This window comes from Nicotiana tabacum, chromosome 22 (assembly GCF_000715075.1).
Source record: "Nicotiana tabacum cultivar K326 chromosome 22, ASM71507v2, whole genome shotgun sequence".
Classification (NCBI taxonomy): Eukaryota; Viridiplantae; Streptophyta; class Magnoliopsida; order Solanales; family Solanaceae; genus Nicotiana; species Nicotiana tabacum.
This window is the reverse complement of record NC_134101.1, coordinates 176,917,447-176,941,317: the sequence shown is the minus strand read 5'-3', so window position 1 is coordinate 176,941,317 and position 23,871 is coordinate 176,917,447. Positions and strand designations below refer to the sequence as shown.

Below are 23,871 nucleotides of genomic sequence, written 5' to 3'. Positions count from 1 at the left end.
TAGGATACATTTAGATATAAGAGTGACTACACCTCCCTAAGCACTTTAATACATACACTTTAACTTTCAAAACCCCATACTTATGTCAAACCATGACTCCACCTTCACATCAATGTATATTAACTCCATATTTCTTTAGGTACAATTACATCAAAAGTCACCACTGTAAAAAAATATTTTTTCACAGCAATACAACTCTTTTTTTTAATCAAGTGTCTCTTACTTTTTTTTCAAAACACTGCACCTTTCTTCTTATTAGTTCCGCTCAAAAGCCAAACCAACCACCCCACACTTTAACTTTTACAAAGTTCATAACAATTCAAGTGCTCGTGGGAGGTGAAAAGGTTCAAATAGATGGTTAATTCAAACAAATGGGTAAGACTTGTAATGTGGTTGCAAAAGAAACAGGATTACATGCTCAAAGGGTTAACTACGATACATAACAATTAGGCGGGTAAAATATCTATGGCTCAACAAAAAAATGCCTATATCACTTCCAAGACTGAACAAAACTACTATTTCGCTTTGCAAACACACGGGGCAAGTTCTAGAAATCAAATGCAATGCACAGAATAACACAAAACCTTACACACACATGGCACATAACTCACTCAGGATTGGACTCATCAAGACACTCTAGTCAAAGCAGTTAAGAAAAGTTAAAATCATACAATTTAAGGTACTTATACAAGAGTCAAAAACTGAGCCTAAGCGTCACCACCAAAGTACTCACTATTCTCAAGGCATAACAATGTTAAGAGATATTGCTTCAATTCAAAACATAGCACAAGGTTTCCTACTTCTAACAAATAAAAACTAAATACACCCGGTTCAAATAAAATCCTTGGAAAAGAACCGCAGCACAAAGAAAAACCAAGGGGGAATTACTACACTACCTACAAAAAATCTTTTTTGTCTTTTTTCTTTAGATTTAAATCCCTCAAGAAAACTGTCTAGGAAATCCATCATTGGGAAAAGTCCATTTTTTTACTTTTTTTTCGATTTTCTTATTATTATGTTTTAAAAAAAATATAAAAATTAAGCTACTAAAACTACTACTACTATACTACACCATTAATTCTACTAACTCTGTAAATATAAATAAGGACTTAGCTAACAATAAAAAGATAAGAAACCAATAATATACTAATATAATACTATACAAAGCACAAAAAATCTTCCACCCCACACTTAAAAGAGTGTAATGTCCCTAATGTACAAATATTGCAAAAATAACAAAGCTGAACAAGAAACTCCCTGAAAGGCCAATGGCCGAATTAATTACGGCTCACGAGGTACTCAGACTTCCCCCAGGCATGGTCCTTTGTGTGGTCACCCCACACTTAGTTCTCACCATCTGGCTCGTTGTTGAATACTTCCTATGGCTTTTCTCTCTATGCTAGTAAGCCTACAAAATCAGAACAACCACTACAAAAGTAATATAATAAAAATAAAAATAGAAGAAAGTAGTAAAGCTGGTTTGCCTCCCAACAAGCGCCTAATTTAACGTCGCGGCACGACGTGAATCATTTTTTGCCTCCACCTCGAACTTATGAATTGCGCCCCCAATTTGACTTCAAGCTTTTTGCTATGCTCTTGGGGTGGTGGGATAAATGTAATGTGATGACCCAAAAGGTCATCACTTGTGTTGCAAGTGAATTCAGTGTTCTGAGGCCTAAAAAACTCTTTTTTACCTCACCTTGATTTACGTGCGTGGTCCGGACCTATATCCGGAAAGCCTTCTATGCGAAAATATGAGAAATAGAAGTTTCTAAAGTTAAATATTTGATTATGGTTGACTTTGGTCAACATTTTGAGCAAACGGATCCGGATCCGTGTTTTGACGATCCCGGAAGGTCCGCAGTAAAATATGGGACTTGGGCGTATGCCCGGAAATGAATTCCAAGGTCCCAAGCCATAGAAATCAATTTTTGAAAGAAATTATTTTAGTGAATTATCTAAGAAATGAAGAAAAGAATTAATGTTTGAAACCATTATTATCGGGCCCGTATTTTGGTTCCGGAGCCCGGTACAAATTTGTTATAGTATTTGAAAGATAACTGTGAAATTTGGTAAAAACGGAGTTTATTTGACGTGAGTTGGACTTCCGGTTGAAGAGTTATGAAATTTGAGAGTTCTTGAGGAAAATGTTGAGTTTTGAGGTTTAATTCATGATTTTACATATTATTTTGATGATGTGATCGCACGAGTAGGTCCATATGATGTCTTTGAGTTAGTATGCACACTTGGTTTGGAGTTCTGAGGGCTCAAGTGAGTTTCAGGTAGGTTCCGGGATGTCTTAGGATTAAAACATGGATGTTGCAAGTTTAGAGAAGTGCAAATCTCTGAACCTGTCAGTACTGACCGCATTGGTTTTGGTGCAGTTCGCGGTGGGGGTTGCGCGGCCGCACTAGATTTTGGTGCGGTCCGCACAGGTTCACTGGTCTGACTTCGGAAGCCTATATCGTTTGATCTACAAGGTATTTTGCGATGATTCAAAAACAAAAGTTGTTTCCCTTCGTGTCTAGTTTACAGAAAGGTAAAGAAATCATAATTTGGACATCTGTAGAGAAGGGTATAGCCAAAATACTAAAGTATGTCACTAAAGTCCACATGGAGAGCTGTGCGGCCGCACTCGATTTTGCGCGGTCCGCACAGCGGGTCTGAGAGGGGTATATTAAAACAGGATTTTCAGTTATTTTTTATTTTTCAAAATCCCAAAAACATAAGAAGTGATTTTTCAAACAACCTTTCTTCTCCAAAATATTGGTAAGTGATTTCTAACTCATTTTTTTTTTACTTTTTAACTTCTTTTTACAAGATTTCATCCTAGAGTCTAGGGTTTTCATGGTGGAATTGGGAACTTTGGGAAAAACCTAAGAATATTGAAATTTGGGGAGTTAGACCTCAAATTGAGGCCGGATTCCAAAACAACTTATATATTTGGGTTCGTGGGGGAATGTGTAATCGGATTTTGGTTCGAACATCGAGTTTTGACCATGTGGATCCGGGGGTGATTTTTGACTTTTTGGGTAAAACTTTGGAAAACTCATTTTCATACATTGGGATTGATTCATTTAGCGTTTATTGATGTAATTAAGTGACTTGTGACTAGATACGAGCGAATTGGAGGTGGAATCAAGGGGTAAAGCTATAATTGAAACATGAATTATGTTCGTGGGTAAGTGTTTGGTTTAACCTTAGCTTGAGGGATTAGGAATTGTGTCTTATTTGCTATGTGTTAATTATGGAGTACGACATATAGGCATGGTGACGAGTATCTATACATCGGTATCAAGCATGCCCGTGAGTCTTGTATTGTAATTGTTATGACTCCGTTGTAAATTATTGCACTTCACATGTTATTGAAATATTATTATTTCCTTGCCGGGATATTATTGAAATATTATTATTCCCTTGCCAGGATGTTTTTAAAATATTATTTTTCCCTTGCCGGGATGTTGTTATATTGCTCTTGTTCCCTTGCCGGGATTTTTTGTGATTATTGTTGATTTGTAACTGGGATCGGGTGGCATGCCTGCCACAAGATAAATGAAATAGGAACGGGTGGCACGCCTACCACGAGATATATGAAATGGGAGCAGGTGACAGGCCTTCCACGAGATAAATGAAATGGGAGTGGGTGGCACGCCTGCCACGAGATATATGAAATGGGAGCGGGTTGCACGCCTGCAACAAGATGTGAAATGAAAGTGAATTCTGCCTTTGTTTCCCTTATCTTTGTTAGTAGTTGGATTTTGGTTCCTTTATAATTCTCTTGATATTATGTTTTTACCGGTTATTCCCCGAAGCATGCTTTCCCCCTCCCATCTTTACTTGTTTATTCTTGCTTTACTTTCCGCTGTATATTATATAACTTTACAGGTTTATTTGGTAGTATGGTCCTAGCCTCGTCACTACTTTGCCGAGGTTAGGCTAGGCACTTACCAACACATGGGGTCGGTTGTGCTGATTAAGGTTATAGGTGATACTGTGACACCAGTTATAGGTGATTAAGGTTTAAACTGTTGCAATATACGCATGTTTAGATATTTTATTGCTTTTTTCCGCTTATTCTAAGTTTTCGCTGTTTACACGTTATTGTTTTATATAATGTTAAAGAGAATAAAAACTGGTAAAAAGGTAATTTGTCTAATAGTTGGCTTGCCTGGCTCACATTAGTAGGCGCCATCACGACTACTGAGGGTGGGAAATCCGGGTCGTGACAAGTTGGTATCAGAGCTCTAGGTTACATGGGTCTCACAGTTCACAGACAAGCTTAGTAGAGTTTTTGGGATCGGTACGGAGACGTCTGTGTTTATCCCAGAGGATATAGAGTTAGGAAAACTTCACATTTATTCTTTCCTATCGTGCAGTTTGGATTCTCAATGCTAATTGAATTTCTACTATGTTCTTTCGCAGATGGCAAGAACACGCGCTTCCTCATCCACTGACCAGCAGCCCGATCCCCCAGCAGCAGCTCCCACGAGGGGCAGAGGGTGAGGACGAGGCTGTGCTAGAGGCCGAGGTAGGGGCAGTGCTCAATCCATAGCAGCAGCACCAGCAGCGAAGCCTCAGGTTGACTTTGATGATGAGGTTTCGGCCCCAGCAATTCCGATGGGCCCAGCTCAGGTTCTAGAGGGGTTTATTGCTATCCCTGTACTCCAGGATGCTCTGGTCCGTCTAATAGGCCTTATGGAGAGTGTCACCTAGACAGATTTGCTTCCTGTAGCACCAGCTATCTCTCAGGCTGGAGGAGGAGCCCAGACTCCTACTACTCGCACTGTGGAGCAGGTAGCTCCCCAGTTCCAGACTCCAGCAGTTCAGCCAGTTGGAGCAGTTCAGCCGGGTGTGGTGGCTCAGACCGGTGATGGAGTAGTTATGTCTGACGGTGCCCTGTGGAGGTTGGATAGGTTCACCAAGCTCTTCACTACTACTTTCAGCGGTGCATCTTCTGAGGATCCCCGTGATTATCTAGACCGCTATCATGAGGTTCTTAGGAACATGGGAATAGTTGATACCAATGGGGTCGATTTTGCTACTTTTCACTTACCTGGATCCGCTAAAACTTGGTGAAGAGATTACTATTTGGTTAAACCAGCCGGATCGCTAGATTTGACTTGGGAGCAATTTACTCAGCTACTTCTGGATAAGTTTCTGCCCATAACTCATAGAGGGAGGCCTATCGGAGGTAGTTTGAGTGTCTCCAGCAAGGTTCTATGACCGTTGCCCAGTATGCGACTAGATTCATCAACTTGTCTCGTCCTGCTCTTATCATACTTCCTACCGAGAGAGAGGGGGGTAAGGAGGTTCATTGATGGACTCATTCATCCGATTCATCTTCAGATGGCTAGGGAGACTGGGAGTGAGATATCTTTCTATGAGGTGACCAATGTGGCCCGGAGAGTTGAGATGGTTCTATCGTAGGGAAGTGGTCAGGGGTCTGACAAGAGGCCTCGTCATTCAAGCCAATTCAGTGGTACCTCGTCTGGAGGTAGGGATTCATATGGTAGAGGCCATTCTCCTAGGCCTTTTCAGTCAGCATTTCAGGTTTCTCATGGTGCTTCAGGTGGTCGTGGTTCTCAGATGCAGTATTCTGATTAGCAGTCCTACAGTGCACCACTGCTTCAGAGTTTCTTGGATCGTCAGCCCCAGTATCCGAAGGCTTGTTTTACTTGTGGTGACACGAGGCACATTGCTAGGTATTGCCCTCGTGCATCGAGCAGCTCTCAACATCAGGGTTCCCGTGCCATGGTTCAGGCACTGAGTGTTCCAAAGCCCGCCCAGCTAGCTAGAGGTGGGGGTAGAGGTTCTAGAGGTGGAGGTAGAGGTATTAGAGGTGAAGCTCATGCCGCTAAAGGTGGATGCCAGCCAGCAGCAAGCCATCCCAAAGATATAGTTCAGGGTGGTGGGGCCCAGCCCCGATGTTATGCTCTTCTAGCCAAGCCCAAGGCTGAGGCTTCCAATGCAGTTCTCACAGGTACGGTTCTGGTTTGTAGTAGGGATGCATCAGTATTATTTGATCCAGGGTCTACATACTCTTATGTGTCATCTTATTTTGCACCGTATCTAGTCATGCCTAGTGATTCTTTGAGTGCTCTTATTTATGTGTCTACACCGGTGGGTGATTCTATTGTGGTAGATCGAGTCCATCGTTCATGTATAGTTGTGATTTGAGGTCTTGAAACTCGTGTAGATTTGCTTCTTCTAGACATAGTCGATTTTGATGTCATATTAGGGATGGACTGGTTATCACCTTACCACGCTATCTTGGACTGTCATGCCAAGACTGTGACCTTAGACTTTCCGGGTTTACCTCGTTTAGAGTGGAGAGGGACTCCTGGTCATTCTACCCGCACTGTTATCTCGTATATGAAGGCTCGGCGTATGGTCGAGAAGGGGTGTTTGGCCTATTTGGCCTATGTTCGTGATTCTAGTGCTGAGGTTTCTTTTATTGATTTTGTGCCCGTTGTTTGTGATTTTCCTGAGGTATTCCCTTCAGACCTGCCAGTTATGCCACCCGATAGGGATATTAACTTTTGCATTGATTTGGCTCCGGGCACTCAGCCTATTTCTATCCGGTCGTATCATATGGCCTCGCCTGAGTTGAAAGAGTTGAAGGAGCAGTTAAAAGACTTTCTTGAAAAGGGTTTCATTAGACCCAGTGTTTCACCTTGGGGTGTGCCTGTGTTGTTTGCTAAGAAGAAGGATGGATCGATGAGAATGTGTATTGATTACCGGCATTTGAACAAGGTTACAATCAAGAATAGGTATCCATTACCGAGGATTGATGATTTGTTTGATCAGCTTCAGGGTGCCAAGTTATTTTCGAAGATTGACTTGAGATCTGGCTACCATCAGTTGAGGATTAGGGCATTTGATGTCCCTAAGATAGCTTTCCGCACTCGGTATGGGCATTATGAGTTCTTGGTGATGTCATTCGGGTTGACGAATGCCCCAGCAGCTTTTATGGATTTGATGAACCGAGTGTTCAGGCCTTACTTGAATTCGTTTGTTATAGTCTTGATTGATGTTATTTTGATATATTCCCGCAGCCGGGAGGAGCACGAGCAACATCTTAGAGTGGTTCTTCAGACCTTGAGGGATAGTTAGTTATATGCTAAGTTCTCGAAGTGTGAGTTCTGGTTGAGTTCAGTTGCATTCTTGGGTCATATTGTATCAGCAGAGGGTATTCAGGTTGATCCGAATAAGATTGAGGCAGTCAAGAACTGGCCTAGACCAGCATCAGCTATAGAGATTCGGAGTTTCTTAGGGTTGGCAGGCTACTATCGTCGGTTCGTGGAGGGGTTTTCATCTATCGCAACCCCGATGACCAGGTTGACCCAGAAGGGTGCCCAGTTCAGATGGTCGGACGTGTGTGAGGCGAGCTTTTAGAAGCTCAAAACAGCGCTGACTACGACACCGGTGTTGGTTTTGCCCACAGGTTCAGGGCCATATACAGTTTATTGTGATGTATCTCGTATTGGGCTTGGTGCAGTGTTGATGCAGGATGACAAAGTCATTGCTTATGCTTCGCGGTAGTTGAAGATTCATGAGAAGAATTATCCGGTTCATGATTTGGAGTTGGCAGCCATTGTTCACACGTTGAAGATTTGGAGGCATTATCTGTATGGCGTGGCATATGAGGTGTTCACGGATCAAAAGAGTCTGCAGTACTTGTTCAAGCAGAAGGAGTTGAATTTGAGGCAGAGAAGGTGGTTGGAGCTGTTAAAGGACTATGATATCACCATCTTATATCATCCGGGAAAGGCCAATGTGGTGGTCGATGCTTTGAGTAGGAAGTTAGCCAGTATGGGCAGTTTTGCTTATATTTAGGTCGGTGAGAGACCGCTTGCTTTGGATGTTCAGGCTTTGGCCAATCAATTCGTGAGGTTGGATGTTTCTGAGCCCAACCATGTGTTAGCTTGCATAGTCATTCGTTCTTCATTATTGGAGCGTATCCGTGATCGATAGTATGATGATCCCCATTTGTGTGTGCTTAGAGACAGGTGCAACACGGAGGTGCCAAGCAGGTTACCTTAGGAGATGATGGAGTTTTGAGGTTGCAGGGTCGAGTTTGTGTGCCTAATGTGGATGGGCTCCAAGAGTTAATTTTAGAGGAGGCACATAGCTCCCGATACTCTATTCATCCGGGCGCCGCAAAGATGTATCAGGATTTGCGGCAACATTATTTTGCAAACATGTTCTTTTCTCGATGCCTATACACCTTCTTGCAGGGATTCCAGTTTCAAAGGGAGTTCTTGACCAGTTGGAAAAAATGTTAGCTAACTTTTGGTGAGGCGGTGATGAAGACAAAAGAAAGCTTCACTGGATATTTTTTGATACTATGTGCCTACCTATTCAGGAAGGGGCTTTGGGTCCTCCTACTACAAGACATTTTAAAGAGCTTTCAAAAGCTTTTCGTATGAAGTTTACCTGGTCAATAAGAGGGGGGTACTTTCAATGAGAAGAATATCAGAGAGCCAGGGGTGGAACCAGAAATCAGTGCTAGCTCCATTTCCAATCCACCATTTTGAGCCCTTAAGTATTGGTGGGGTTGCCTGAAAATAGAACTGATTTCACTCCAAGTCCTGACAACCAGGTTTGGAAGCAGCATTATTGGTGGCGGAGAATGAAGAAGGATATCGTAGCATTTGTGGCTCGGTGTTTGAATTGTCAGCAGGTTAAGTATGAGCATCAGAGGCCTGGTGGTTTGTTCCAGAAGATTGAGATTCTTGAGTGGAAGTAGGAGCGGATCACTATGGACTTCGTTGTTGGACTCCCACGGACTCAGAGGAAGTCCGATACAGTGTGGGTTATTGTTGATAGGCTGACCAAGTCAGCGCATTTCATTCTTGTGGCAGTCTCCTATTCTTCCGAGAGGTTAGCTGAGATCTATATCTGGGAGATTGTTTGTCTTCATGGTATGCCCGAGTCTATCATATCGGACCGAGGTACGCAGTTTACCTCACATTTCTGGAGAGCAGTTCAGCGAGAGTTGGGCACACGGGTTGAGTTGAGCACAACATTTCATCCTCAAATGGACGGGCAGTCCGAGCGGACCATTCAGATTTTGGAGGATATGCTTCGAGCTTGTGTCATTGACTTTGGAAACTCGTGGGATCAATTTTTGCCTTTAGCAGAGTTTGCCTACAACAACAGCTACCAGTCGAGTATTCAGATGGCTCCTTATGAGGCTTTATATGGTAGGCAGTATCGGTCTCTGGTTGGATGGTTTGAACCGGGATAGACTCAGTTGTTGGGTATGGATCTAGTGTAGGATGCCTTGGACAAGGTCAGGATCATTCAGGATAGGCTTCGTACAACTCAGTCCAGGCAAAAGAGTTATGCCGACCGCAAGGTTCGTGATTTGGCATTCATGGTCAGTGAGCGGGTACTGCTTCGAGCGTCGCCTATGAAAGGCGTGATGAGATTTGGGAAGAAGGGGAAGCTTAGCCCTAGGTTCATGGCCCGTTTGAGATTCTTGATCGAGTGGGAGAGGTGGCTTACAGACTTGCATTGCCTCCGAGCTTATCAGTCGTGCATCCAGTGTTTCATGTGTCCATACTTTGGAAGTATCACGGCGATCCATCCCACATGGTAGATTTCAGCACTGTCCAATTGGACAAGGACTTGTCCTATGAGAAGGAGCCGGTAGCTATTCTAGACCGACAAGTTCGTCAGTTGAGGTAGAAGAATTTCTCTTCTGTTCGTGTTCAGTAGAGAGGTTATCCTGCTAAGGCATCGACCTGGGAGTCCGAGTCCGATATGCGGAGCCATTGTCCCATCTTTTTTCCGACTCAGGTACTTCCTTCTTATGTCCGTTCGAGGACGAACGGTTATTTTAGAGGTGGAGAATGTTAAAAAATTTCCTTTTGGGTTGTCACTTGTGTTGCAAGTGAATTCAGTGTTCCCAAGCCTAAAAACCTCTTTTTTTACCTCACCTTGATTTACGTGCGTGGTCCAGACCTATATCCGAAAATCCTTCTATGCAAAAATATGAGAAATAGAAGTTTCTAGAGTTAAAAATTTGATTATGGCTGACTTTGGTCAACATTTTGAGCAAACGTATCTGGATCCGTGTTTCGACGATCCCGGAATGTCCGCAGTAAAATATGGGACTTGGGCGTATGCCCAGAAATGAATTCCGAGGTCCCAAGCCATAGAAATCAATTTTTGAAAGAAATTATTTTACTGAATTATCTAAGAAATGAAGAAAAGAATTAATGTTTGAAACCATTATTATCGGGCCCGTATTTTGGTTCCGGAGCCAAAAACAAATTTGTTATAGTATTTGAAAGATAACTGTGAAATTTGGTGAAAATCGGAGTTTATTTGACGTAAGTTGGACTTCTGGTTGAAGAGCTATGAACTTTGAGAGTTCTTGATAAAAATGTTGAGTTTTGAGGTTTAATTCATGATTTTACATGTTATTTTGATGATGTGATCGCACGAGTAGGTCCATATGATGTCTTTGAGTTAGTATGCACACTTGGTTTGGAGTTCCGAGGGCTCGGGTGAGTTTCGGGTAGGTTCCGGGATATCTTAGGCTTAAAACATGGATGTTGCAGGTTCAGAGAAGTGCAAATCTCTGAACCAGCCAGTGTTGACCGCATTGGTTTTGGTGTTGTCCGCGGTTGGGGTCGTGCGGATGCACTCGATTTTGTGCGGTCCGCACAAGTTCATTGGTCTGACTTCGGAAGCCAATATCTTTTGATATACAAGGAATTTTGAGATGATTCAAAAAACGAAAGTTGTAGCCATACGTGTCTAGTTTTCAGAAAGGTAAAGAAATCACAATTTGGACATCTGTAGAGAAAGTTATGGCCAAAATACTAAGAATATCACTGCATTCCACTTGGAGAGATGTGCGGCCGCACTCAATTTTGTGCGGTCCGCACAGGGGGTCTGAGAGGGGTATATTAAAACGGGATTTTCAGTTATTTTTCATTTTTCAAAACCCCAAAAATATAAGAGGCGATTTTTCAAACAACCTTTCTTCTCCAAAATATTGGTAAGGGATTTATAACTCATTTTCTTTACTTCTTAACTTCTTTTTACAAGATTTCATCCTAGAATCTAGGGTTTTCATGGTGGAATTGGAAACTTTGGGAAAAACCTAAGAATATTGAAATTTGGGGAGTTAGACCTCAAATTGAGGTCGGATTCCAAAACAACTTATATATTTGGGGGAGTGGGGGAGTGGGTAATCGGGTTTTGGTTCGAACCTCGGGTTTTGACCATGTGGGCCCGGGGGCGATTTTTGACTTTTTGGGTAAAACTTTGGAAAACTCATTTTCATGCATTAGGATTGATTCATTTAGTGTTTATTGATGAAATTAAGTAACTTGTGACTAGATACGAGCGAATTGGTGGTGGAATCAAGGGGTAAAGCTATAATTGAAACGTGAATTGTGTTCGTGGCATCGAGGTATGTGTTTGGTCTAACCTTAGCTTGAGGGATTAGGAGTTGTGTCTTATTTGCTACGTGTTAATTGTGGAGTACGACGTATAGGCATGGTGACGAGTATCTATACGTTGGTGTCAAGCATGCCCGTGAGTTTTGTGTTGTAATTGTTATGACTCCATTGTAAATTATTGCACTTCACATGCTATTGAAATATTATTGTTCCCTTGCCATGATGTTATTGAAATATTATTGTTCCCTTGCCGGGATGTTATTAAAATATTATTATTCCCTTGCTGGGATGTTGTTATATTGCTCTTGTTCCCTTGCCGGAATTCTTTGTGATTGTTGTTGATTTGTAACTGGGATCGGGTGGCACGCCTGCCACAAAATAAATGAAATGGGAGCGGGTGGCACGCCTGCCACGAGATAAATGAAATGGGAGCGAGTGGCACGCCTGCCACGATATAAATGAAATTGGAGCGGGTGACACGCCTGCCACGAGATAAATTAAATGGGAGCGGGTGGCACGCCTGCCACGAGATATATGAAATGGGAGCGGATTGCACGCCTGCAACAAGATGTGAAATAAAAGTGAATTCTGCCTTTGTTTCCCTTATCTTTGTTAGTAGTTGGATTTTGGTTCCTTTATAATTCTCTTGATATTCTGTTTTTACCTGTTATTCCCCAAAGCATGCTTTCCCCCTCCCATCATTACTTTTTTATTCCTGCTTTACTTTCCGTTGTATATTATATAACTGTACAGGTTTATTTGGTAGTCTGGTCCTAGCCTCGTCATTACTTCGCCGAGGTTAGGCTAGGCACTTACCAGCACATGGGGTCGGTTGTGCTGATACTACACTCTGCACTATGTGCAGATTCCGGAGCAGCTCTTGGACCGTAGTTTGGAGGCTACCTTCAGTCCATGCGGAGATCCAAGGTAGACCTGCAGGCGTCCGCAGGCCCTGGCGTCTCCTCTATCCTTTATTTCTTGTTTCATCTATTTGCTTCAGAAACAGTGTGTCTTTTATTTTCAGACCTTGTATTTAGCAGTCTTAGATCGTCTGTGGTACTATGACACCAGTTCTGGGTGATTAAGGTTTAAGCTGTTGTAATAGATGCGTTCAGATATTTTATTGCTTTCTTCCGCTTAATCTAAATTTTCGCTGTTTACACGTTATTGTTTTATATAATGTTAAAGAGAATAAAAATTGGTTCAAAAAGATAATTTGTTTAATAATTGGCTTGTCTAGCTCACATTAGTAGGTGCCATCACGACTCCCGAGGGTGAAAATCCGGGTCGTGACATGTAATCGGGCGAAGCAACCAATTTCGCATTCTACACTTCTTGGCCTTCTAATGAGGTATGTAATTCATTCTCTCTAGCACAATAAATTCTAGAATGTAAGCACCTTGTTCCTCATCCGTTGGCTCCTCCAAAGGCTCATATGACTCGATTTCTATGTCATCATCCAAACACAATGTTGAAAAATGCATGGAATGAGGACCAGTACGCCCAAAATCTAGAATTGCATCACTATTTACATCCTCATATGTACACACACTAGAGTCTTCAAATATAACATTATGTACTTCCTCAAAGGACTCTAGTGTGCTTTCCTCAACATGGACATCATCAATAAAAGTATGGTCGAATGATTGACTCTCCACTTTTAGCTCCTCAATTTGGCATATAAGCTCCATTTCAGTTTCACACAACTCAGAACTATTTTGTTGGGCATTAGACACATCAACCTTTGCAATCAATTGAGCTCCCAAGTCGTAAATATCAGTGCCAAATTTTTCAATCTCTTGTCCCAATTCAACTCTTCCTTTTATAGAGTATCTCATCCCATCCCATCAGTAATCTCCTCACGTTGAGCCTCATATATTTCTAACTTTTCATCTTGTTCCACTAGCCATGGTTGGTTCAAAATCTCCACTTTTTCAAAATTTTCCTTTTGTTGGAACTCGCTCTCTTCATTCAATTCTTCCATATTAGCCTTCATCCTTGTGATTGTTGCCCTCATTCTTTTCATATCTTTTTTGAGTTCATTCTGTTGTTTTGCTACTTGCCTCAGAATATTCCTAATATATGCATCACGTTACATATCCTACACTTCATTGCCCCTATCAAACTCACAAACATCATTAGAAAGATCACAATAAGGGCTCAGAGAAGGATGAAAAGAATTAGGACAACCATCCCAATGGCCATCTTGACCACCACACATATTACAAATACTCCATTCAAAGGATTGAGGTTGTGCGCACAACTCGCTCAAGGGAACATTCTGACAATTTTTTCACCAGTGGGGTCCTCCACAATATAGGCAAGAGTCATCAGAAAAAGAATAATCATCATTCGAATAATTTTCATTCCAAGATGCCATGTTAAAATAAAAAAAATGCTAACTAAACTAAAGAAAGAATAGATAAAAAAAATAAATGTCTAATTTAGAAAAATAGCTAATATCTAAGTCCCCGGTAACGGCGCCAAAAACTTGTTGCGGCCAAACGCACACGCAAATATACGCGGTCGTCAAGTAATAAAGTGACTAAAAGTCGGATGTCGATCCCATGAGGACTTGTGATTAACTTTAACTAAATTAGACTATCCTAATTATCTAAACAAGAATTAAACCTAGAAGTATTTAATTCTAAACTAATTAAATAAAGAAATATAAATAATAAACTTTGAACAGAGGAAGGGCAGATTTTTATGTTATCAATGTAATGAAAACGATCTGGGGTCATGAGCTATCTAACAACCCTATTGTATTCTTCAATTGAATTGACTAACTAATTCATCTAGTTTATTGGTTAACAGGGTCAATAGTGCTCGTAAGAATCTGTCGAGTTCTTACTCACCTATTCAAGCTAACTTAACGCCTATATGTATATGGAGTTAGAATCAACAAGAACGCATTTATAATTCCTGTAAATCAACCAAGCAAGGTAATTAGGTATTTGTCTATCCTAATCGCGAATCCATTCCCCGATGCCCAGGTTCAAGAACTTGCTCTACTCAATCCTATGTACAATCTAGAACTCCCACTTTCGAGTTCAATTGTAGATTCGTAGATAGTATTCAATTGGTGATCAAGCAATTAAATAATTAAGCGCAAGATTGAATAAATAAACCAATACGATAAATCAAGGAATCAAAATCAATATTCGAATAACAATAATCATGAAAGAACCACAATCCTAGAGCTTGAAGTTTTAGCTCCACATAGACATGGTAGCCAAACAACAAATCATACAAAGAAGCATAAAAAAAATACTAAGTTTGGTAGGAGAAAAGAAGAAACTCGGCCTCCACGACGGCTCTATGCTCTCCCTCGGTCAAAAGTCTATCTAAAGTTCTCAAAATATCGTTTTTATATGTATTTATACCAAGTAGGGTCAGGCTCAGACGAAACACCCTTTCCTGCGCGAAATAGGACTTGGATCTGTAAAATTTGTACAGGCGCGCCGCACTGTGCGGTGTGCTTGTGGGGAAGTTCAGAGAGCTGATTCTGACAGACTGCAGGAGAATTCCAAAGGCGCAGCAGTGCAATTTTCTCATAGTGAAATTATTTCATCCTCTTTTGACATCCAGACTTGGTACACGACCTCCGAACACGATCCCGACTTAATGTATTAGGCTTTTACTCAGACTTCAAAGCTCCAAATCACTTGAATTCATTCTATAACGCTTATATAGATTGGAATCACTCCTACAAGGCATAAAACACATATTTAGTGCAAAACACTAGCGATTAAAGCTCAAACTCAATTAAAATGCAGTAAATTGAAGTGTAATAAGCGACTAAAATATGCAATTCTAGCCTATCATCAAAGCTACAACAGGAGAATCTCAAAGATTAAGAGACAAGATTCAATCATGCAAGAAACCCCTGTGCTTTATAATCCCGAACATTAGGCAGGTGATCAGATGGTATGAACCCCTTTCGTATCTGAGTGGTTGTCTGATTTTGTAATCCATCATATAAAGAAGTCAAGAATTCGGTGGAATATTGTTTAGGTATTAAGATGTTGCACACATTTCTAGACATAACATAACTCAAATTTCAATTGCAGCAAACTGGTAATTGATGGAGAACTTTGATGACACAAATTCTAGTGATGGATGTCAAACGAAGCGGTCATCCTCGTGGTGTTGTATAGAGGAAGAACGAAAAAACTAGAGCTTGAGGTCCTACCCTATATACAGGCAAAAAACTAGAGCTTGAGGTCCTATCCTATATACAGGCATCCATTTCTTAAGTATAAGTAGTGGGCTTGTGGCTATAATGGAAATGCGGCGTACTAGAGATTTTAATAGTGTGATGTGACAATGACCTTTGAGCCATCAAGTTGCATTATTATATATTCTTCATTAGCTGTGATTTCCTTGTATTCAATAATCAATGGCAATAATATCGAGTTCAAGATCTCAAATATCTTAGTAGGTCAACGTGGTTTAGAAAGATCCACAACATCTGAAGAAACGAAAGAACTTTACGCATTCAATTAACCACAACGCTTGTTGTATCTTAAGAGGAAATACTCACCCTAAGGGTGAAGAAATTATCTTAACACTACAGAATTACGGCTCAGTGCAACTTGCTTCTCAACCGCAAACCTCTCTCTAATTTTACTATAACAAGCACAAACATGGTTATTCTTTATCAAAAACAACAAGCTATAAAGATGCCTAGAAATATTTTTTGTTACATGCTTAAAATACAAGCAAATGCCAACTGTTCTTATGATGAAATCTTTGATATGGAATCCTATCTCCTTCATTTCCATAACTTGACCGAACTGTCATGACTTGCAGAACCAACCATTCCAGTCGCTGGTGATTGTGCTAGAGCAGCGATAATGTTATCATGTGCTGGAACTGTCATGCTTTTATTCTCAACCATGTCCCACAGCTCCAAAGACTGCAACATAAATTCACAAAGTATCAGTCAGCTGGAACCCAGAGACTGCTGTAATGGCCGGCACTGAAGTGTGGGCATTGTCACTAAACAGTCAAAAGTGTATGAACATGTAGTCCAACATACTTAAGTGACATCTTACCGACGTGAATTAAACAGACTTAAGAACAAGAGTGCTTAAGAAAAGGAGAACGCTAATTACCCTCATTCCTCCGATCACCAACAAAGCTGAATAACTAGGATGAAAAACACAAGAGTGGAACTGATTCCCGGTAGCACTTAGCTCATGAATGCAGTCACCGGTGGTCAATGACCAAACTTTGACAGACTCCTCACTAACTGATGCCAATAACTCACCATTTAGATCCCAACACAGGTAGTTCACCACTCCAGGATGTCCCTGTAACCAAACACCCATATTTATCTGAAAAGTAAAATGAAGCCTAGGACACCCAGAAAATAGAAACAACAGATAATGCTAATTGGAAAACCTCAAAGTCATCTAGCACGAAAACAAACCTGGAAGGAATTAATTTGCCGGTCATTTTCGACATCAAAGATGGAAACCACCTTATCTGAAGCAGCAGCCAACAGACGGCCGGTCATTGGCTGAAACCTCACTTGTGCACTGCCTCCTTGCTACAAACGGGATATGAAGTTGAACATAGCTCAACAGGAATTTACTTCTGCAAAGTGGATTAAGAAAATAACAGTAATTAACAATAGAAAGCACACCTTGGACACCCGAGTGCATGAAAATGGACTAACACTCCAGTAGCGAATCTCATTGTTGCTATCGCAAAAACAGAAGAGATCGTTCTTCTTCGGGTGAAAATCAAGCGACATAACATGAAAAGTATGCCCTGTATAAGCTTGCAAACAATAGCTAGGCTGCAAATATAAGTTCAGCAGAAGATTATTGAGCATAAATTTATTTAACAGCAAATTAACTGAAAACTGGCAAATTGTATGAATGTATGAAGTGCTATGCACTACAGCTAAGGCCTGCAATTACATCTCGTGGTTATAAGAAAAATGCCTAGAGAATGTAAGAATACTAACATTGGAAGCATCCCATAATCTCACAGACTTGTCAAATGAAGCAGTTGCAAGTTGAGAAGAATTAGGCCGGAAGCGGACATCTGTAATCAAGTATTGATGTTCCTCAGGGGTGTTCTGTGTTTGCAGAGTATCCATGTTCCAAAGAACTGCCTGATGTATACATGGAAAATGGTTCATAATTTACAATTTCTTGGATGAAACCAAAGCGTAGAAGAAAATGGATATGGGTAATGAAGTAAACAGAGGACAGAGCCTACATTCACATACCACAGAATGAAATAAAACTATCATCCGGTTATCTTATGCTAAAGACACCAGATACTCTGAAGCAACCTACCTTCTTGTTGTGCCCAGCACTAGCAAGCAACTTCCCATCCGATGAGAAATGACAGCAAGTCACTTTATTTCTGGTGCGTATACAACCAACTTCACCAAAGGAGAAACCTGAGATGTATCCTTTTAAGTTAACATACTGTAACCAAAGAAGAAAAACAACAGAGAACTTATACGTACAATTGTGAGATTATTACCTTTTGAAGAATCAGGCTTGTGCTCAGTAAGAGTTTGCTTCAATGTGCCATAGATGTTTCCATCTCCCCCGTCATTTGACAGGAATGATTCCACATTATCTTCGAAAGAACCAATGTCTCCAAAAGTCTCCCCTAAGTCATCCTGTACAACAGAAGAAAGCAAGAAGAGCAAACAGATTTAAAATAGCGAATGATACTTTAAATTCATGATATAGTTAGCAAATTAAAACTTCTCAACCATAAAAGATCCATGAAGCAACATAACAACCAAATACTTCATTAACAAATACAAAAATTGTATGTTTAGAAATAGATAATGCAAACAAACATTTGAATGAAAAAAGTGAAAGAATTACCAGCTGATTCGTAGAAGATGCAATACCACCAGCTCCCTCTCCTCCATACATCATCAAGCCTTTTGACACGCTAGTCATCCCATCACCTGGGGTATGTGTTGATGCTGGTGAGCTTGGTGAAGGCCCAACAGTGTTACCCGTGCCAGTACTATTAGCAGGTCCAGAAGACGAATGTTGCTTCCTTTTTCTGTTGTTCTGGGAAAAGAGTAAGAAGATGGATGAACTACTCTTTAATTGCTTGGACAGTTGGAACTGGTTAGATAAGTTATTTTCCAGGAACAACCCCCCGCCCCACCTCCCATCCCCCCAAAAAAAAGAGGAACAGGAAAAGACAGAAATTCCCAACTATAGAAAAAGAGGTACAAACGGGTAAGGCAAGAAGAGATGTTAAATATTAACAATACTTGATTGCATGAGTTTGATGGATATCAAAAAATCAGATATAAATACAGCTTTTTACGCTTTCCTTAGGCTAACCTGTTGCAGTTGCTGCTGCTGTTGTTGCTGCTGCAACTGGTCCTGTTGTTGAGAGGAAGATTGCTGCATTTGGGACATTTTCATCTGTTTAAGACAGGTATATGGCATAAGCACTTTAAACTTCAAATGTTCTATGGATTGGAAGAGAATAACTGAGATCCTTCTACAGAAATGTCATCATCATTTACAAACAATCTCTAGCCTCAAAAGAGTAGTTATGCAGTGTAATGGACAAAACACCACATAGTTAACGCCCGGAAGCAAAATATATTCTTGACTCTAGGAGAATAAAGTTAACCTTCGGTGAATTTGATTGTACTGGAGAGCAAATGGATCCATCATTCCTTGGAGGTTGACCATCTTTAGCATTAAAGTTTCCTCTAGGTAATCCACCGAACCCATAATTAGGTGAATTTCCAAGGTTACCTTGGGCTTGAGCTTGAGCTAGGACCTGTTGTTGTTGTGATGCCAAAAGAAACTGATTTTGGGTCTGTAAGTTGGGCTTTTGTACTTGCAAACCCAAGCTGGGCCTTACCTGGTCGATTCCCTGTATATATTATGAGCAAAGCAGCCGATATGCACGTCAAAATCTCTGTATATATTGAACGATGATAATTAAAAGCAATTTAACTTACTGTTAAAGGCCAACCCTTCAATGGTAGACCAGTGACACCTTGGTTCAACCCTAAAGAACAAGGAGAAAATATAAGGACTGAATTGCCCGAGTAAGATCATCTAACGATATAATCGACATACAAGTACTTCAAGAAGATAAGAAAAAACCTAAAAAGGCTCATCAGAAAGAGAAAATGTACAATACATAAAAAGGAATTTTCAAGAAAGTTGAGTTGGAAACATAGAAATCCTAAACCAAGTCAATAAACAGAAAAAAGCCAGAAAAAATCCATTATGCTCACATAAAGAAGACCAGTTCCAATATATTCCGCCCATTAACTGTAATACACTGCTGCTGAAGGCAGATGAATGACGCTTGAGATGTGATAGCAGACAATTACCAAAAGCGAAAAGTCAAAAAAATTAAATTAAAAAGAAAAAGAAAAAGAAAAAAAAAAGGAATTACTCCTACATATTTATGTTCCAAGTGTCTCAAGGAGAAGTAGAAGCCTTAAACAGACTTAATTAATAAGAATCGAGAAGCTTTCAATATCTTGTCTAGCAATATTAATAATTTAATGTGTACTGCAAAAAGCAAAAGTTGAAATTATCCACGATAACAATCAAAAATTCAAACAATTCATGTTTGGAGGATAATGGCAGATTCCACAGAACTTCACACTATTAAAGTATTTAGTGTCCTACTCGGAGATGAGCAGGTTTTACGAAAACCCATGCATCATGTCAAAGTGCTGAGTCCCACATCAGCTTAAGATATGTAACTTGGACTCCTTGTATGATATTGGGCAATCATCACCTCATAAGCTAGCTTTTAAGGTTAAGTTAGACCCAAGGTCCATTTATCATGGTCTCAGAGCCAGGCCCGTTTCATTATTTACCCGATGTTGGGCCCCCATCTTATATTGTTCACGCTCTAGTCGTCCAGTATTGGGCATGCAAGGGGTGTTGAGTCCCATATCGGTTCAAGATGGGTAACTTGGACTCCTTATATGGTCTTGGACAATCCTCATGAACTACCTTTTGGGGTTGAGTTAGGCGCAACTGGAGTATGGAATGAGATGGGGGCCCCAACATCGGGTAAATAATGAGATGGGTCTGGCTCTGATACCATGATAATAATGGACCTTGGGCCTAACTCAATCCCAAAAGCTAGCTCAAAGGGTGAGGATTGCCCAAGCCATGTAAAGAATCCATGGAAACCATCCATCTCCCATGTGGAGTTTCATCACAAAGATAAACAAGATAATTTGTGAACTCACTGCTAAATGTGCATTTAAGATGGGTATATTTTCAATTTGAAATAATCAGTTCAATAGATGGCCAAAGGGGTGTCAAAATTAAGAAATGAGCCAGGGAAGATCCCAATCAGAAGTTGTATCTCTTTTTTTGTATTACTGAAAATTATTCTTTGGTGGTTATACCTGCACCAAGTCCAGCCTTTGACTGAAGAATTGCTTGCCCGTAAATTGATGAAGGATCCATGGGCAAAGACTTCTGAGTGCCACCCAAGTTCATTTCCCCTTTAACATCCTACATAGTTGAAATAGGTATGGATCTTAGCTAGGTAAGAGAAGATGAAACATCGAGTATTCAACAAAGAAGAGATATCACGTCAAGAAATAAGAGCTCATGTAGTTACAGTTGCCAGCTGAGACCGTCCTTGTAGTTGCTGCAATGCTGCAGACATGTTCCCTGAATTTCCTTGTAGCAACTGGCTGAATCAACAGAGAAGAAATAGAGATACAAATGATTCAATCAAGTCGTGCAACAAATAGATAGATGTTATGTTCCATTTCAAAAATAGATAAATGTTATGTAAAATAATGCAATATCACATGGAATGGTTGCACCAATCATACCCTTGATGATTAGATGCTGACTTGAGAAGTGCCATCCTATTGGGGTCCATAAGAGCTGAAGATGTCTCCGAGTCCATGGACTGAGGGTGCTTCATTCGTTCCTCGTACATTTTCATTGCCAATACACTGGCAGATGGCTGCCCCATCATACCTTCGGAGTTGATAGCATTTATAGGACCACCAATGGGGGAATGATTTGGATCCCTTCGCTGTAACTGTGCATTTCTTTGTTGCATGAGTTGTAATTGCTGCATTTGTAACTGCTGTTGATGCTGCTGCTCCCTTGCTTTCATTTGTTGAGTCTACAACAGAAGGGAGTTTTTCAAACTTGATATAAAATGCCATAAAGCTTCTTTTAAGTAATTTGTGTCGACGGTGATTCCTTAAGTTCAACCAAACCTCTATGTATGCTGCTGCTGCCTCTGAATGTTTTTCATTTGTCCGTGCAATGAAAATGTCCCAAAACACAGACCACCATTCAAAAAGAAATCCTCCAGGTGCATCAATAGCTATAAAAGTAGGAATCAAAAGATTAAAACGTAGATTCTCATAAAGGAAGTGAATCAAAACATGTCGAAGTTATGCAATTAATGCACAAGGCAATCTATTGGGGGTAGAACATGAACCACTCTGCAGATGGACAAGCCAAACGTGCAAAACCTTTGAACCAAAAGGAAATTTAAATGTAGAGCATCATATAACATCATTACCTACAGGATCAGTAGCAACCTTTCCTTCTGTCATGAAAGCTTTTGCAGAATTATGCAGCTTTCGTTTCAGCAGATAGTCATGAATGTAAACATCCAGCCTAGCAAAAAAAACAAGAGGCCAAATATTAAGGGTGAAAATCCGTAACATTATAAATTATCCCCTTCGTGTCATTTTGTCTAGCACTATTACTCTTTGATATGTCAAACAATCCTCTAACTTCTCAAAAACTATTTAAAATTTTCTACATAAAAAAAATTGCATCTTTTATAAGTAATTCTTTTATGTAGTTTCTAAAAATGTGATTTTGTTAAAAGTAAGAAACCATGTGGGAATCCAAAGTGAGGATTAGATAATTCGATCCTCATACTCCTCCCAAAACCACCAATTGTTTTTAGGACGAAAAGAGTACTTGTCCCGAGAAGAATTTGTTTCCCCTGCCATTCCCACACAGCCTGATATTCACTTGCGACTAGAAATTATTGTTCGTTCTCTTGGCTCTTGTTGAGCAATTGAACCCTAAAATTTACAATCTTTTTATCATCATTGATAAAAATATGATTCTGCTTAACCAGTAGGGCTAACTAAGAAAAACAATGAACCTAGCCACAGGAAGTTGCATACATCTTATCTGCTTCCCAATTACTCTGCGCCATTACTGCAGGAAAGTCAAACACAGCACAAACCACCCGCGTATGTCACTGAGCTATAGGATCAAAACCGCAAAAACACAGTTAAAAAGAAGTTTACTATAATTATTAATTAAAACATGATTAAGGAAACGAAAGCAATTATCATAAAGAAGATCACGAAACCATACCAAATTACAAAAATTCCAGCATTACTGATCAAAAGAAAGATTACCTAAAGAAGAACAAAAATTGAAAAAAATCAGCTCCCAAATCAAGAGAATTAACAAAATTCAAGCAATGAAAATCAAGATCTCTGCCTTTTTTGGGTTCAAGATCTTACAGTGAAACACTTGCAGTGGTTCGAATTCACTGAATCAGCTTAACAAACTCGAATTTTATACAATCTGGCTCAGGTCAAAGATTATCTCAATCTCCTTGGAGATTATATGAATCAATCAAAATTAAATCCTAAGTATTAACGTCCGTAATCTGATCACAACAGTAAATTAATTACGCCTTATTAAACACGCATTAAATTCTGACACAAAAACCAGCACAGAGTGCGTTATTGAGAAGATCTTAAACCTTTGAGTCTCTCTTTGTAAGAAAATTCTAGAATTTCCTGTAGAGAAAACTAAAGAGCTCAGAAAATACTGAGTTGAGGATCAACTTTTGAAGAGGAGAGAGAATTAGGAGAAAATATCAGGGCAGGTTGTCCCTTAAGTGTCCGAGCCTTAGCTTCGGAGCAGCTTTAAGTGAGACAATGACTAAAATGGTCCCCGATGTTTACCGGTAGGTTTAATTTGGTCTTTTAGGGTCAAAAGTAGGGATGGCAAGCGGAGCGGCGCGGGTTCTCTCTTAACCCGTAAAATTTCAACCCGCCCCGCCCTGCATAGCTTTTTTAATCCTCATCCATCTGCCCCGCACTACACCCGCGTCCACTTGCCTCGTACTACACCCGCATCCACCACCCCGCCCCGCTCCGCAACTTTTTTTTTCCTTTTCAATTTGTCTTATTTTATTTTTGCGATCAATGAACGCGTGATCAGCATGGACACATGCATAGTCCGAATAAATAATTTACCATCTTAATTTATTTCAATAAGAAGTAGCGAGTAATTTTTTCATTTTCTATTATTTGTTCAAGTTTTTAGTCTCTGTTTCCGTATAGTTACGATAGAGATTTGTATTATTCGTCAAGTGACCTCATTGTTTTTGTCATAATGGAAGAATATTAATTTATAGTGTATGAGAATGGATTTGTTAAGATTAA

At 40.2% G+C, this 23,871-nt stretch overlaps 1 protein-coding gene across 1 annotated transcript; it reads right to left on the bottom strand.

Annotated features, from left to right (window-relative positions):
• Positions 1-15,895: 15,895 nt before the first annotated feature.
• Positions 15,896-23,323, bottom strand: LOC107832527 (transcriptional corepressor LEUNIG_HOMOLOG-like). The gene is made up of 19 exons (XM_075244077.1): positions 22,939-23,323; positions 22,787-22,830; positions 22,591-22,672; positions 21,969-22,066; positions 21,658-21,767; positions 21,259-21,560; positions 21,039-21,114; positions 20,821-20,929; positions 19,399-19,448; positions 19,062-19,310; positions 18,764-18,847; positions 18,287-18,481; positions 17,931-18,072; positions 17,738-17,844; positions 17,401-17,550; positions 17,074-17,229; positions 16,858-16,977; positions 16,541-16,738; positions 15,896-16,341 (listed from the first exon to the last, which is right to left on the bottom strand). Exons 3-19 carry the CDS (start codon positions 22,620-22,622, stop codon positions 16,198-16,200), a joined length of 2,322 nt encoding a protein of 773 aa, XP_075100178.1. The 5' UTR covers positions 22,623-22,672; positions 22,787-22,830; positions 22,939-23,323; the 3' UTR covers positions 15,896-16,197.
• Positions 23,324-23,871: the final 548 nt, after the last annotated feature.